Here is a 16,202-nt window from a genome sequence, read left to right as displayed (position 1 = left end):
TACTCGGCTGGAGCCGACGAAACGAAGGAATGGATTATGAATGGTTGAGCGCGGTTTAGACGCACGATGTAGCAGTCATGTAGATGCTGCATGAAACAATGCAACCAAGGAGATTGCCTCAAAATCATTCGGCTCGTGACGTTTCCTGATCGTGTAGAGATAGTCCTTATGGCTTAACAGTGATAGCAGAGCCGTTGCAGGATTACTCGCTGCATTCTCTCTTGTTCAGCTATAACCTGAAAACATGCGCCTTGACTCCCAACTTCCCATCATCCGTATTATACGCCGTGTGAATTCACCAGATCAATGTTCCGCCCTATTTGCCATCATCGCGCTTCAAACTGAACCATTCTAAGGAGGCATGTTAGCAGGCAAATTTGACAGAACACGCCTAAAAAACACCACGACTCATTCTGAGCCAGCTTGACCTTACCTGTTGGTCCGCATCTTGTAGAGTACACGATGCCCACACTCTCTGCAGCGGATAGCATCGCCAGCTTTCAGCGACACCGTCGCATCGCAATCGCCGCAGACGTAGTTCACCGGCTTGGTTTCGTACTCGCTGTTGTTCGTGGGCTGGGCGTTGAAAGCCGGTCCAGACGTGGGTTGGTAGCCAGACATATTTGCGCGTATTCGAACGTTGCGTGTCTTTGATATGTTTGTGAGTCGAGAGTCAAGTGGTGGTTGTGCAGAGGACGTTGCGGACGCGGTGTGACTTGGTGAAATTAATGAAGGCTAAAATACTGCCTTGATGCCTCAAAGAGGCCCCAGCTGCCATGTTTCCAGATTCCGCCACATCAAGTCACATTTCTTTCTCCGCTCCGCTATCGCCTGGTCTGATTTGTTTGCGTTTATAATCACTTCGCTTCTACTCGTCGCGTTTGATCCCTCATGTCGCCCCAATGCTCTTCCATCTTTCTACTTACAGTGCCGGACACTGAATCCTTTGTATATGACCGGAGCGCTCCTGTCTATCCCACTTGTGCCTTTTGTTCCGGTCGCATCCCACCATGAGCGCGATCTTGTCCTCTGACGATCTGAATGACTTCATTTCGCCCGGCGTTGCTTGCATAAAACCCATAGAGACTCTTCCTAAGGAAACAAGTAATGAGGTCCGTTTCTAATGTTTCAAAGTCATGGTCCGATGCTGATTGCGGACTCCAGAATCCTTATGAAGTCACTACCGAAGATAAAGTCGCCGCCTTGAATGCGCCTCCCGCTTCGATTTCTCTGACCGATTGCCTTGCTTGCTCAGGATGTGTTACTTCTGCTGAAGCAGTGCTCGTGAGCCTCCAAAGTCATACTGAGGTTGCAAATACCCTCAACGCACATCCGTCGTTAGAGTTAGCACAAAGTGCTGAGGACTGTAAAAGAGGCCTGGTGAACGGAGGGGTCATTGGGACGGGGAAAGCGCTAGATGGCGTGAACACTACAGTAGGCATATCAGATGCAGAATCGTTGGTCTTTGTTGCGAGTATGAGTCCACAAGCCCGTGCCAGCCTTGCTGCGACGTACAATATAACGGAAAGACAGGCTGGTAATCTGGTGGCGCAACTTCTCTCGGGCCCTCAAGGACTGAAGAGCGGTGGTACATACCGCAGTGGTTTCACTTGGGTACTCGATACCAACACCCTTCGAGAAGCAGCACTCGTACTCGCTGCAGACGAGGTTCAGGCGTCCCTACGCTGTTCTTCCGACACACCCAAGAAACCAATTTTGACGTCTGCGTGTCCTGGATGGATATGCTATGCCGAGAAAACACATCCATACGTCCTCCCGCATCTATCAAGACTGAAGAGCCCCCAAGCTCTAGCTGGCACGCTCGTCAAGTCAGTCCTGAGCCAGAAACTCAACATCTCCCCAAGCAGGATCTGGCACCTTGCTATAATGCCCTGCTTCGATAAGAAACTAGAAGCCTCCCGCTCTGAACTCACATCCGCATCCTGGATCCCCCAATCCGCCCAGACACTCGAACATCAGCCGGTCCGTGACGTCGACTGCGTCATCACCGCTCGCGAACTCGTCCACCTTGCCGCTTCCCGCTCTATCTCCCTTTCATCTCTCCCCTTGACTCCCATCGCACATATCCCATTTCCCGATCCAATACTCTCCTCCTTTCTCTTCCCCTCAACTCCCAAAGCCAATGGCTCTCCCGCCGCAGGCTCCTCCGGCGGCTACCTGCACCACATAATGTCCACGCTAGCACATACCTCACCTCACCTCACAATCACCACGTCGCGCGGTCGCAACGCCGACGTGCTCGAACACGCCTTGGTCGACCGCGCCACCGGCGCTACAGTCCTCAAAACAGCACGTTTCTACGGCTTCCGCAATATCCAAAACCTCGTGCGCCGGCTTAAGCCGAAGCGCGCAAGTCGTATTCCGGGGGCCGCGGCGCGTCAGATTGCTGCATCATCGTCGTCGCATAGCGGTGGGGCTGGCGCGGCGGATGAGTTCGCCTATGTAGAGGTCATGGCTTGTCCCGGCGGGTGCACGAATGGCGGGGGTCAGATCAAAGTCAGTGAGGTGGCGGATGTACGAGGAGATAATAGTCTGGGTGTTGCGGATGGTATGAGTGGTATGGAAGGAGTGCAGGTCAAGCCAGGCGTGAAAGAGCAAAAGGAGTGGTTGGCCCGCGTCGACGAGGCGTATTATTCTGCGTCGTCGTCGTCGTCGTCTTCGTCAGAAGGCGAGGACAGGGACGATGTTGGACCCGGAGATTCTATGGATGTGGATGTAGACATGGACGCCGATACAAGAAGAGGAAGAGGCGGAGCACAAAATCTAGCCACAACCGAGATTCTGAATTCCGAGGTAGACGTAGTAGTAAACGGCATTTCGCATCGGTATATACACGAGGTACTGCAGCATTGGGCGGACGTCACGCAGATACCCCTTGACAAGCTCGTCTTCACGAGCTATCGCGAGGTCGAGAGTGATGTAGGCAGCAACGGCAACAACGGCAACAACAGCAGGAAGGGCAAAGCGAAGAAAGTCAGCGATGTCGAGCGTGTAGCTGGGCTGGCGAGTAGTATAGGAGGGGGATGGTAGATACGATACACACACACAACAGTGGAAATTAGTAGTAGACCAGAAACTGATCAAGACGATCACCGTACACATACACACAGCAAAGTCCGCGTCTTCGATCAAATCTTACTTCATCTTGAATTCTCTCTATCTTTACAATTCCCACCCATTCACCGCCCTTCTATCTCCTCTATCTCTCTCCTCTCCCTCCATTGATTGCGTCACCCTCAGCCCATCTAAGCATCTAGAATTCCAGAAAGCTTTCTTCCGCAGTGAAAAAAACAAAATCTTTACTCAACGAACTGATGATACAAGGCAAGCAATCAAGCAAGCAAGCAAAGAAGATATCTCTTTGATTTTCCTCCTGCAATGGACACGCGTCTCCAGAATAAGAGCAGAGCAATAAAACAAAAAAAGGCAAGAAGCGATTGTCAACCAAACGCACGAGACTCGCTCGCTCGCAAATCATGCATTTAATCCCATGCATGCATGCATGCATGTCAAACACTAAAGAAAAAACTTCATCCAGCGGCGTGAGGTCAAGAATAATGATAATGAAGAAGAAGGAATAGGCGCCGGCCCGAGCACTTCGGACGGAGGCAGTGGTTGGTGGTGATAAGAAGGCCTGAGGTATTTATCCGGCTCGTCAAGCAGGTTCGAATGGGAGAATGCTGTGATTATGGGAACAGAAGACGCAAGCGACATACCGGGCGAACCGGGTCATATTAAAGAGAGATAATTAGTTTCGGTTCGTGAGGTTTATCGTAAGGATTAGTGTGCCGGGTGTGGTGACAGTTGATTCGGCTTAAATGAGATTTCGTGAACGCCAAGGACCTTTGTCAAGAAAGACGGGTATATGCAGTTTCTAGAACCGGTTTGTACAAGTGGAGGCGACAAGTGACAAATGACAGGTGACAAGTGACAGGCAGTTCGTGTAATGACGGACAAGATCTGGGTACTGGGGCGGTTTGGTGTACCACGGAACGAACGTAGGACCAAGATCGTGAACCAGGGTCCAGTAATGGTCGTCCAGGGTATGTTCTATTTCCAGGGAAATCATACATTCATCAGAGCCTTGACCTTCTCACGCTCTGCTTGCATCGCAGCCTGTAGCTTCTTGGTCTGGCGCATAGCTTCATCTCTGTCGGTTTGGAGCTCGAAAACTTCAATCTGCGCCTTGTTCATGCGGCCAACGACTTCTTCCATCTCGCGGTCGGCGTCACGGAGAGCCTTCTCAAGATCTTTGACTTGCTTCTCGAGAGAGTCAGCCTGGGTGGCCTCGTTGAATGACACGCCTAGTCCGCTCGTTGTCTTGTCGAGTCTTGGGCTCTTCAGGAGAAGAGGGCTCAGGGGTGAAGGGTGTCCCATCGGAGACTTGAGGCCAGACTTCATACGCTGGAGTTGGGCACCATACGACTCCTTGAGAGCCTTCACCTCGTCTTCATGACGAGCAATGACATCGTCAGACTGGGACTGGGCCTTCATGACCAAGTCTTCCTCGGCCATAAGCTTCCGTTCGAGTTGGATGATTTTAGCAGCAGAAGCCTTTTGCTCTTCATCACCACGAGCGACAGCTTTGGTGAGACGTTCACGGAGGGTTTTATTCGCGCTCAATTGTCGCTCAACTTTACCGCTGAGTTCGTCCATACGCTGAGCGGCAGCGTACAGATCGGAAGCTAGACTCTGTTCTTTGCTCAAGTGAGCCAACTCGGACTGTTGTAATGCGCGTGCTTGCGAACGATACCGCTCAGCTTCCGTGTGGGCGGCATCGCGCTCAGCCTCAGCATCCGAAATGCTCTGGATGAGGAGGCCTAGAGCATCATCATTGTCCGCATGATCATTAGAATTCATTTCTCGGATCCTTGCGATGGAGAGTGCATGTGTTGTCTGTAATTCCTTATAAGCCTTGTCGAGAGGAGAGGCAGTGCTGTCTTCAGCACCTAGGGTCAACTCCGGAACTGAGATATCATGCTCTTGTAGAACTTGTCGTAACGAGCTCGTCTCTTGTTGAGCTCGATCCAGGTCCATTTTGAGACCGCCTAGTCCCTTCTCGACCTGCCACTTCTGGTCGAGAGCATCGTCTGCGCGCCGTCGAAGAAGATTGACTTCGTCTCTAAGATTGGTTACTTCTTTGTGGAAGGCGGTACGGCGGGGCGACGCATTCAAGGCAGCATCACGCTCCATCTCCAGTATCCTTATCCGCTTTGAGTGTTCCCTTGACTGTGACTCGTGTCTAATGATCAAATGTTTCAAAGCACGGTGCAGTGCATTCCTTTGTTCTTCAATATCTTTGACACGTTCAGATAACACCTCTTTCGTTTCGGACTTGGCAAGTTCTTTCACTGAGTTCGACCTAGTAAGAGAGCCCCTTTTGCCACCTGTGATCGAGTGACGGGCAAGAGAATTTGAGCGACTTAAACCCATCCGAGGTGACGTGGAGCCGTCGTCTTCCTCAGCGATCGATCTGAATCCTCTTTGCTTCTTTATATGGGCCATCTCTTGTTGCATACGGCTCATTTCATACGTGGCGTCTTGAGACTCTGCGGCCTGTGCTTCAAGTCCTTCAACTCTAGCCTTGAGTGCAGGGACGACCTCGTCTCGCAGGTTGTCTCGCTCATTGCGGTGGAGTTCCAGATCTTTTTGTAGCGCGGATAGTAAGTCTTCGAAGTTCTCCTTGACCTGTTTCTCCTCAACAAGTCTCCTCTTCGCATCTTCAAGTTGTGATTCTAATTCTCGATACGGCACCTCTTGTGAACCTCTTCGCGATCCGTGATGTTGCTCTTCCAGTTTCTGGACTTGAGCTTCCAAGTCCCGACGGCGACGCAACTCTTCTTGTATCCTTGAGGCCATATCAGATCTTATCTGAGCTTTCTCTTGCTCAGCTTTCCGCCTCAGCTTCTCCAGCTCATCAAGCTTGGTTTCGCTGTCACCAAAAGGATATCTAGTCGAACTTGCTCCGGAGTCGGAGTAGTAATCGCTCGTTCGCCGCTCCGTGGCCGTGGCCGGTATTTCATTTTTACAACGCTCGACCTCGTCTTCGAGTTCCATCTCGCGTCGTATCGATGCTGCGAGTTCAGAGCTGATATGCTTGAGCTCGCGCTCAAGCTCCTCGACGTGAGCGTTCATGTGTGGTGAGAGTGATAGCAGAGGTGTGCCTGGGACGTTGAAGTAACCTCCGTCTGAGGCGTTGGCCTTTGGTATGTCCAGGGCAGCAGGTGTAGGTTTATTGTGAGGAGCACTGTCACCATTCTGGCGAGCATACATGGGCGAACTTGTAGGCGATGCCGACCTCTCTGAGAATGTTGTTGTTGACGATCGCTCCTCGACAGATGACTGTCTCGGCTTGCTCCAGCCGAAGAAGGAGGTGAGTTTCTCACTCGGAGATTTGAGTTTTCGTGGCGGCGAACTTTGAGGAGACGTGTTGTAATCGTCTAGGAAGTCATCAAATTGTATGTCGAGAGCAGGCTGAGCACCGGCGTAATAGTTGGGCATAGTCTGGGACTGGCGTTGAGGCTGAGGAGTAGGCTCTTCTGCCGGTTCCTCCTCCTCGAAGATCAAATCGTGTGCACCGTAGTCGCTATCGCTCTCTATGTCATGCCGCGCAGGCTCCTTGGAATATGTTCGGGCACGAGTCCGTGATCTTGATGGTTGTGACGATGGAGGGGTCGGGAAGTCGTCTAACCTGGCGGCTAGCGAGTTATCGCGGACGTGAGCGGGTCTGATGCTGACAGTCAGTGAATGATGGAGGTACATAATCATGCGGTTTGTCTTACGTGTCTGCGTCTGGGAATGTGGCCTCTGTTGGACTTCCTGGATCTGGCACCGGTGGCAAGGACTGGTTGAAGCGTCCGTGGTGCAGGTCTGGCAAGGTAGGGCTATCGACAGAATGCCACCGCTTCGAGTACCTGTCGTCTGGCTTGTGGCTGTGAAAGATGTCGATGGAGGAGTAGCGAGTGGTCTGAGGTGATAGCTGTCCAGGCAATGGCTTGCGACGAACAGGGGAAGGGACCTGTGAGTTCTGCGCACGAATCGCCGCAAAAGAAGCAGGTTGGAGGCCAGAAAGAGAGGTTGCTTTGTGTCGCGGAGCAGAGCGCGAAGGAGGTTGATGAGAGGATGAGGGAGGGTGAGGATGTTGGGATTCCATTGTGAGCTTATCTTAAGGCTATAGCGTCTTGGAGGGCATGTGGCATGGTTTGCACAAAGAGACAATGGTAGTAGTGTGTGAGTGTGTGTATGGGAGATAGGACTTGCCAGTCACTTTCGAGTTTCGACCAAAGACAGAAGGCTGATGGAGCGATTTGGGAATGGCGAAGTAAAGGGGATGGGATGGCTTGGGGAAATGTGCCAGGGGGGGGTGTTGTGGTGGTGGTGGAGGTGAGTGCGCCAGACATCAATAGGACGAAGGCGGTGGTGAATGATTGGCGTAAGTAGAGCTGGCCGCGCGCCAAACTCCCCTACAACAGCAACAAAGTGCCTCCGCAAGGCTTCGCTGGGAACATCGTTTAGGCGGCTCTCACTAGCTATCCCTCGCCAAGTATCAGTACCAGCCTCAGGACCGGCGAGACTAAACCTGTAGTAGTTGTAGTCGTCCGCACTTGTCTGTCCTAGCCAGGGGAAAACCACCGAATACCGCCCAGTGAATAGTGGTAGAGGGCGCCAGTCAGACCCTGAGAATCCCCCTTGGAGTTCAGGCACTCTGAGCACACACAACCCCCCCATTTCTCCTGTTTCTGGGATGCAAATGACTCTGTACCGTGCTAATACATCTACCTGGCTCCCAGTTGCCAATATTATTGCTGGATGCTGGTTGTTCGGGGACTTTGGGTGCATCGCTGTCGGCATAATTATTTTCGATAAACACATCATCCTCGCTGGACGTTTCAGAATTGTCCCGTCTGCACTTCTGCGCTCACTGCTACGCGCTGATTCGTGCGCAGGACCTCGACATATTCCCTCGCCAGCGCATCGCGACGTGACGTTATGGCTTCTTCCTCAGAGCGCATACTGTGTGGCGCCTTATCTTCATACACAGTAACTATTGCCTTCAATAATTCAGGACGTTCAATGTATATATGGATATAACGATGAATTGATTGCTCATGGTCTTATGCAGGAACGCGCTGCCGAGACCTACAAGTGCGCCATCTGCTGCCTCCACTACCTATACACCCCCCTCCCCTTGCGCATCCTCCAAAAGCCAAGCGACGCGCCTACACGATTGGCCCATCACCAATTAAGTATCGATCAGTCCTCTCTTCATCTCCTACTTGCGCACTGGAGCTCAAATCGCATCGTCGCATGGAGTAGTGAGATTTGTGGTCATCTCGCCCGTGCCGCTTTCGCCTTGCCCTCGACTCTCTCGTCTTCTGACAATTGGTCGACGTTGGCGCAGCACTCAGCTTCAATTATATTCACTCACACCACACAGACGTCTCTCTTTCGTATTCAACTCCCACGTGCTATGCGCCTCCGTAAGAGATACACCTACGACATAATGTCTCAGGCGTTCCGACCGACGTGGCGCCTGCAGGTCATGAAACCCTACGAGTAGTCATGTCTGCACCCCTCTCTTGTGCCTACACTACCCTTGTACTACTCAGTAGTACATAATGGAGTAGCGAGGCATAATTTCCAGGGGCGGCTAGCATTGCTGAGCAGCAGATCAACGACAGCAGCAATATGGACTATGGATCATAAAGATGGACATGGGCCCCTGGGCATCCGTTGGCGCACGCACGTCTTCATTTCTGCTTGCGGTCCGTTGTCATAGCGCCTCGCAAGACATGTGACGGCTTCATACTTGCTGATCTACAGCTGTTAGTCACGTTTTTTCTATAAGGTCCTCCTGCTATGACGCTCCACAGTAGTAAAGATGTGTAGGTCATCGCCCAAGGGTTCCAGTTCCATTAATGGGCGATGTACATTGATCAGTTCCATGGGTCACTCGCCAGACAGACAAACGGAAAACCCCTGAGTTGCCCAGATGCCAGTAACAATCATTTATGGAGACATCCGCGGCATACAGGAAGCTCGGAGCATGAAACGGTCACGATTCTCTCTGAAGTATGCAGCACTGTTGTTGTGAGTTCTTGTGCACTTGATGCGGTAAGCCTGCATCCGTGCTGAAAGCTTAGCTTCTCGGGAGGGAACGTGCGCGCATTCGGGTCAGGATCAACGATAAGCCGACTGGCCAGCTATAGCACTCAAGCGTCATATACACTCCGACAATGCGCACCAATCATAAGACGCCATAACACTGTGCGGATAGACACGTAACGAAGCATTCCATTATTCAGCCTTCTAGAAGACCTACTCACTTCGGACCATATCAGAAACTGCACGATCATGTCCTACCAATCACCCAATCCTGCTCACTTCCACGATCCCTCAACTCCTCCGCCTCCACCTCCACCACCAAAGCCATCCGTGCAATCAAGCGGCCAAGCAACACCTCTATCCGGCCCTCCTCTACCTCCTCCACCCCCCGAACAATCATCACGATGCGACTCCACCGCTCCTCCCACCCAGAGCCATCCTCAAATCTACCAACAACCCCAAGAATCCACACCCATCATCCAACGCCCCGAAGAAGGCTGGCTCCCCAATTCACTAACTGACAAAACCACAACCGACCTTCACACGCTCCTCTCCGACCCAGACCTCCTCGCCGCCCTCGCCCAGTCTCCCGATACAACACACCCCTCCCTCCCCGCCTCCGCACAGCCCATCCGCGCCCTCCTCTCCGCAAACCTCTCCCTCGCCTCCTCTCTCAAAGATCTCGAGTCGCGCCTCTCACACCAGCGGCAAAGCACGCAATCACGCCTCCTCTCACTACGTGCACTCGAACGACAATGGCGCGCAAAGCAGGCTGAGCAGGACACGGCGTTGCAAGAGTTCAGTCCGCCGAGTCTGTATCAGCGTTTGAGCGCGGCGGCGGGCGAACAGGATGCGCTTTGCCGCGGGCTAGAGGAGAGCTTCCTTGACGAGCAGGGCTTGGCTAGTGAGCGGGAGGTGGGAGAGTTTGTGAGGAGGTATAGGGAGGGTCGGAAGACGGCGTGGTTGAGGAGGGAGCGGAAGGAGAGGTGGGATGAGGGCAGGGTTGGGGGGTGGAGGTGAGGTTGGTCTGGGGTCAGCAGTACATCTCGCGAAGGACGTACTCGTCCAAAACAGTTCAAGCAGCGGAATGCTCTTGCGTAAATTACCCAACGAGTGGCATTGATGGCCATGAATCTACGATGCAACGCAAAGGCCTACATCAATAGATATGCCGAGATGACGCCACGAATAATACGACACATGACGAATCTCTCTAGGTAGCCCATCCAGCGAAGAAGCAAACCATACCTTCTCCGCCAAAAGATATTAACAGTCCTAAATATTAGCGTATACACAAGATTAAAGCAAGGAAGTTGCAGGTAGATACAACAAACCAAGCCAAAAGATCAAATTCATACAGTCTAGATCTAAACATCGATATCATACCATGTGACACCTATCTAAAGGTCTTATATATACACCATATACCCTATCATCAGATAAATTACTTCAAATCTATCCGCATCAATACAGTATTTAGTTATATCTATCTACACAGACCCAAAAAATACCTACGCAAGCAATCCACACAAAACTTCGAATAAAATACCTATCTATAACCCTACATGACATGACCCCCACACGTGGTAACTATATATGTACTATAAGCCATGACTCGTGGAGATCTTCACGGCGTGGGGGCAATATCCTACCTACATAGAGGTACTAGATAGATATATCAGTGTCTTGTATAACAAGAATAGTGACGTATTTAATGTTTATTGTGTGGGTGATTTGTATATGTGGCTGTATGTGGCTATCCGTCTAGCATCAAGTAGCTATTGCTCGTAGCTTTAAGATAGAGTTTCTTTGATAATGCATGCATATATATATATATGTATATTCAAAATAATAACACTCTATATAACCAAACCAAGATACTATACCAATAACAAATCAGTTCCCCGCCAAGGAGCTCATTTCGTACATGCTTCCGGGGAGTGTTACCCAGGTCAAAATCCAAACGTGCATGTCGATTCAGGATATTAGATAACTTTCATGTAAACATTGGCCGTGAATGCTTGATTAGTGCAACGGAGCATTAGATGATGATCGTATATATACCCATGAAGCGGGATTGCTATCTTGTTGGAAGCGTGCTTTTTCTGATGGGGATTAAGTAAGTATTTGTTTGGTTCAGGTTTTGTGATTGAATGTGATTGTATGATGTCAGTTTGTTGGTGAGTGCTACTGTTGGTATGCTTGTTTGGCTATCGTGAATACACTGCGGTGAGTTTCTTGGATTCATTGCTTGTATAGCTGTCCTGCCACTTTGATATGCTTGGCTTCGGCACCAGCAGAGGTGTCGACGTTTGTAGGGGCTTGTTGTTGAGCTACAGCGCTCTTCTTAACAGCATATGACCGACTCATAATTTCATAATGGCGTAACAAAATAAGTCAAAACATCACCATTCATGGCTTGCCCCCTTCCGAGCGCGACGTTCCGCTACATTTATGCCTGTCCACAGAGTACTTATTCTATGCTGTTCAAGCCCGTCCCCGACCTTGTTGGCGCTCTGGCTTGCTTCATCCACAGCTTCCTAAACTCCGAGTCTCTGGCCAGGAGGCTCGCCGGGCTGTCCCATTCCAGGACACACCCGTGACCCATCACAATCACCTGGTCGCAATCCGCAATAGCATCCAGACGATGCGCGACTGTGACAACGGTGCAATCTGCAAACTCCGTCGCGATGACGCTCCGCATAAGCTGGTCCGTCTGCGCGTCCGTGCTAGAAATGATACTGCCGTCAGAGAACATACACGAAGGAAAGAAGGGTCATATGAGCTTACTTGCTGGTTGCTTCGTCAATCAGGACAATCTTGCTTCTTCGCAGAATGGCTGATGCGAGCGAGAAGAGCTGGCGCTGGCCGCTGCTATAGCTTTCGGGCTTCATTGCGGCGTCAAGACCTCCTTCGCGCTCGACGAATGCTAGGAGGTCGACCTTTGCGAGCGCTGCGAGGAGCTGGGAGTCGGGACATTGGCCTTCGGGGTCGAGGTTTAGTCGGATTGTGCCTGTGAGCAAGAGCGGTTCTTGGGAGATGGTGTTGAGGGCTCGGCGGAGGCGGCCTCGTGGCACGGAGCGAATGTCCACGCCGTCTATTTCGATGCTGCCGGTCTGGAATTCGAGAATGTGCAGGATGGCAAGTAGTAAGGAGGATTTCCCGCTGTGTAATTTTCTCCGTGTTAGCTTGATTTCACTCTGAGATGCCCAACGGCTTACCTGCCACTGCCACCGCAAATGCCCACTTTGAGACCATCAGATATGGTGCCTCTGATCTGTTTGATAGCTGGCTGATGTGGACGGGACCTGGAATTGCATTAGCACGAGATAAAAAGAAATCTCCAGGGCAGGGTATGTCTACGTGTAGATTGCTGAAAGATTCTGGAATACGATTTCACCAGACTTGGGCCATCGCTGTGAAGGCTCATGGTTTTCGGACTCGAGGTGCTCCGATGGCGTGTTCTTTGCAAAGTCTTGGATGCGGCTTACTGCCCCGAGACTTTGTTCGACACGAGTCCACGTGAGAATGATAGTACGCAATATTAGACTAGTCGACATGACTTGCGTCAACGCAACTCCGACTGACCCGCTTGAAGACCGCAGGGTCACTGCGATGGCGACAATCAGCGCGGTAATAATCGCGACAATTACATCAAGGACGAATGTGAGCCATCTTTGAGCCATGTTGAGCAGATAGAACGGCTTTTGTGAGGATTCGAGAAGTTCAAGCAGCTCCTTATTAGACTCCAAGGTCCATCCAAACGCTCGAATCGTCGAACAGCCTTTGATCACTTCTGTGAAATGTGTATACAACGGGCTCTTGGCTTCCAAGTCCATGATTCTGAGCTGTCGTGAGGTGCGAAGATAGAACCTCTGGACAACTGCAAGTATGACTATAATGAATGGAAATGATATGGCTACATATGGCGCTGCAACAGCGATTAGAATGGCTTGACCAAGAGCTAGGAGAATGCTCAGAATGAGATTCTGGAGACCCAACGGGAGCTCTCCGTCAATCAACTGAAGATCTTGAGAAAAGCGATTCGTGATTGAACCAACGTCGATCCGGGAGAAGTGTGACCACGAAGAATTTAGTGCGGACTGTAGGATCCTGTCGTGCAGTGCAACGCCCGCTTGCGTTGCAGCCTGGATGAGGGAAACATACTCGAAGATTGGCAGAGAGAAGAGCGCAGTGCAGAGGAAGCATGTGTACACGCCCCAGTATGAGTACTCTCCGACACTACCAATACTACCGCTTGTCCATACCTTCAACCAGTAGGACGGAACTACGTAGAAGCCAGCCACGAGAATCGCAAAGATGATAAGAATTATAAGCGTGTACGACTTCATGGTGTTGAAATAGTAGGCATAGGTGGACCACTCGCCTTGTAGTCTAGTCGACGATGTTTGTTGTGAGTCTCCACCTTCATGAAGTTTACCATCTGAAGAGGGCGTCAATGGATCCACACTTTTGGCCAGCTCAACTTCTGTGGTGTCGTAGGTTGCGAGGGCTTGTACGTATGCTGAAGAGGACCGCAAAGAGTCATAAGTTCCTGACTCACTGATAGTTCCGCCCGGTCTCAGGACGATGACATGATCTGCGTACGGAAGAAAGCGAACTGTATGCGTCGCAAAGACCACTGTTATTCCAAGCTTCTTCGCCAGACCATCGGCGCCAAAAACACCCTGGAAGAGATTCCAAGCGCTTGTACCGTCTAGTCCACTAAGCACGTCGTCGCATATCATTATAGAATTGCGAGCGTATAGTGCCCGTGCGACCGCAATCCTTTGCTTTTGACCGCCACTTAGCCTTGCACCATCGCTGCCGGCAATGGTCATATCTCCTTCTGATAGACCAGATGACTCTCTGGTTAGTCCACATGCTTGACTGACGGTCTCGTACCAGCTGGCATCGAAATCTGAGTACATGATGACATTCTCTTTGACCGTGCGATTCCTGATGAAAGGCTCTTGGCTACAGTATGAGACTGAGCGTTTACCATGCGGGCTGGATATGTAGCAACTGCCAAGTTTGGGAGCAATTTCACCGAGAATTGCTTTGCAGAACGTCGTTTTGCCACAAGCTACAGGGCCGATGATACAAACTAGGTCTCCAAATGCAACACTTGCCACGATGTCCCTGAGTGTCTCAGGCTGACCATCATACGCAAATGACGCGCCTTCGAAAGCAATGGCCTTAGAGCTGACGTACGAACTATGGTCAAATGATTCGCGAGGTAGTTTTTCCTGAGTTGAATGATCTCTGATCGGTACCGAGTGCTTCTCATTCTCAGATCTAGCTCGAGGATCTATCCAGTCAGTTGACTCGAGATATTCATCAATTCGCTCCAAGCACCCAAACGTCGATGCAAAGAAAGGCAGATTCTGCAAAGATAGATTTAGTGGCTGGGCCAGAATTTGGATCAACGAAAGCGTTGTAAATGCCGTGGTGGCGTCCAGTGAACCTGTGCGCACTAATACGACCAGAAAGGTCAGGACTGGCGAAAGCAACTCTGGCGCGTAGCCAAAGAAGACCGTGAATACACCCATAAAACGGAATCGATTGGCCTCGTGTAGTTCCGCGCGGCGGAGTCGTACGATAATTCCACGGAGTGTTGATTCTAGGCCTCGCATCTTTACACTTTTGATGGCAAGTAAAGTATTTGAGCTTACTCCGATTCGCGATTGCAAAAGGGCCATCCAGTCAATTTGTCGTCCATTCGCAAGATTGCTGACCCAAGTAGATACAGTAGATGCCATGATTGCTACAAGAACAGGTATTACGCAGGCAACGCCTACTTCTCTTGAGAGGAGGTATGTTGCGACAGCGACTTGTAGAACATTGGCCCAAAGCTCATGCGCCGTGCGTAGTCCCTCTACAACACGCTCCACATCTGAACTCATAAGAGTTAAGGTGGCCTGTGGATCTTTTGCGGAAGCATTGTCGATAGTTCCAGCTTTGCTACTGATTGCTGATACCAGACACGCTCGTACGATTGTTATGACACGAAAGTGGTTATACCAGTAGAGACCTGTGGACACCGCTATACCGAGGTAGATCAGTGCAAAAGCTAATATGAAGCCGTAGCCTAGAGCAGACGAATACCGCTCATGTTCTTGCAAATAATTCAAGAGATTCTTTAGGGCGAGAGGTGAGCATACCGTGAGGATTAGGAGAGTAATCCGAGGAGGAATTGTACCCAATATCTTCCACTTCAGCATCCATAAAAGTGACCGAATGCTTCGGGCCTTAATATGTCGCTGAGCTGTGTCTTTCCAAACTCGCGCAAACTTGGCAGCAGCATCGTCAGTCCCAAGTTCCGAGTCTAGGTTGTACAGGTCACAAGAACGAAGATCTCGTTGTGCACCGATCCACAACAAAGGATTCAGCCAAAAGAAGGTGATGATAGCAGCTATACCGCTCGTCATTTCCGGATTCTGAGGCCGCATTCCTACAGGAATATATTTCCTCTTCTCGATACTCTCGAGGCTCATGATCACAAGTTTCAGCGCAGTGGAAGTAACCAGGGAGCTGAACAAGCCGACAGGAACTTGCATAAGCCAATAGGTCCGGATACAGACCGCATCGCACAATATCGTGAAGGCCATATACGTGACGAGGATCGTAGATGGACGAATGCTTTTCTCGTGTTCAAGAAAAGACAGAACGATGAAGAGAAGAGCGCAAAATATTGATAAGCCAACGGACAGTGAGAAGCTCCACCGTAATGATCCAGAGTACGTGAGTCCAGTCCCCAGTATTGCTGGTCGTGCAGCAAAAAATAATAAATTGGTGATCTGACTGGATTTAGTATTGGACTACGCTAGAGGTATTACATTATGCGAACCAGCTTCAGTGTCTGCAATCTCCGACCACCCAAAACAGGTTTTCGCTGCCATAATTGGAATATCCTCGCCAGTGCTGCGAATATGAAAACCAATGACGGCAGTGCGGATAATATCACATACTGAAAGTACAGAGTGAAGTCGAATCCGGAGCGACATCCTGTGATTGTAGGACCGAAGCTTGAGTCTTGACAGGACATTGTGAAATGATTCCTCAGACTAGAAGGT

The 16,202-nt window shown here is 50.7% G+C and overlaps 5 protein-coding genes across 5 annotated transcripts; 2 read left to right on the top strand and 3 right to left on the bottom strand.

The window, feature by feature from the left end:
- Positions 1–316: 316 nt before the first annotated feature.
- Positions 317–621, bottom strand: EJ05DRAFT_496825 (uncharacterized protein; the record flags this gene model as incomplete). Its single annotated transcript, XM_033746456.1, has 2 exons — positions 317–341; positions 434–621. The coding sequence occupies 2 exons, from the start codon at positions 619–621 to the stop codon at positions 317–319; spliced, it is 213 nt and encodes a 70-aa protein (XP_033604389.1).
- A 186-nt stretch (positions 622–807) lies between these two features.
- On the top strand, positions 808–3,160 carry EJ05DRAFT_535246 (iron hydrogenase). The gene is made up of 2 exons (XM_033749237.1): positions 808–1,112; positions 1,165–3,160. The coding sequence occupies exons 1-2, from the start codon at positions 1,011–1,013 to the stop codon at positions 3,049–3,051; spliced, it is 1,989 nt and encodes a 662-aa protein (XP_033604388.1). The 5' UTR covers positions 808–1,010; the 3' UTR covers positions 3,052–3,160.
- A 926-nt stretch (positions 3,161–4,086) lies between these two features.
- Positions 4,087–7,174, bottom strand: EJ05DRAFT_482746 (uncharacterized protein; the record flags this gene model as incomplete). Its single annotated transcript, XM_033745196.1, has 2 exons — positions 4,087–6,748; positions 6,804–7,174. The coding sequence occupies 2 exons, from the start codon at positions 7,172–7,174 to the stop codon at positions 4,087–4,089; spliced, it is 3,033 nt and encodes a 1,010-aa protein (XP_033604387.1).
- A 2,091-nt stretch (positions 7,175–9,265) lies between these two features.
- On the top strand, positions 9,266–10,514 carry EJ05DRAFT_472884 (uncharacterized protein). The gene has a single exon (XM_033743272.1). The coding sequence runs from the start codon at positions 9,376–9,378 to the stop codon at positions 10,144–10,146; it is 771 nt and encodes a 256-aa protein (XP_033604386.1). The 5' UTR covers positions 9,266–9,375; the 3' UTR covers positions 10,147–10,514.
- A 1,085-nt stretch (positions 10,515–11,599) lies between these two features.
- EJ05DRAFT_434487 (canalicular multispecific organic anion transporter 1) lies at positions 11,600–16,174 on the bottom strand (the record flags this gene model as incomplete). The annotated part of the gene is made up of 5 exons (XM_033741663.1): positions 11,600–11,855; positions 11,917–12,291; positions 12,348–12,434; positions 12,490–15,926; positions 15,977–16,174. 5 exons carry the CDS (start codon positions 16,172–16,174, stop codon positions 11,600–11,602), a joined length of 4,353 nt encoding a protein of 1,450 aa, XP_033604385.1.
- Between the last annotated feature and the right edge of the window lie 28 nt (positions 16,175–16,202).

The sequence above is a fragment of the Pseudovirgaria hyperparasitica genome, assembly GCF_010093815.1.
Source record: "Pseudovirgaria hyperparasitica strain CBS 121739 unplaced genomic scaffold EJ05scaffold_2, whole genome shotgun sequence".
Lineage (NCBI taxonomy): Eukaryota > Fungi > Ascomycota > Dothideomycetes > Acrospermales > Acrospermaceae > Pseudovirgaria > Pseudovirgaria hyperparasitica.
This window is presented reverse-complemented; position numbering and strand designations above follow the sequence as displayed.

Excerpts from the sequence above, each read along its gene's own strand:
- EJ05DRAFT_535246 (XM_033749237.1), top strand. The coding sequence starts at position 1,011 with ATGAGCGCGATCTTGTCCTCTGACGATCTGAATGACTTCATTTCGCCC. Across the intron at positions 1,113-1,164 it reads CTAAGGAAACAAGTAATGAG|AATCCTTATGAAGTCACTAC; the intron begins GTCCGTTTCTAA and ends TGCGGACTCCAG.
- EJ05DRAFT_472884 (XM_033743272.1), top strand. The coding sequence starts at position 9,376 with ATGTCCTACCAATCACCCAATCCTGCTCACTTCCACGATCCCTCAACT.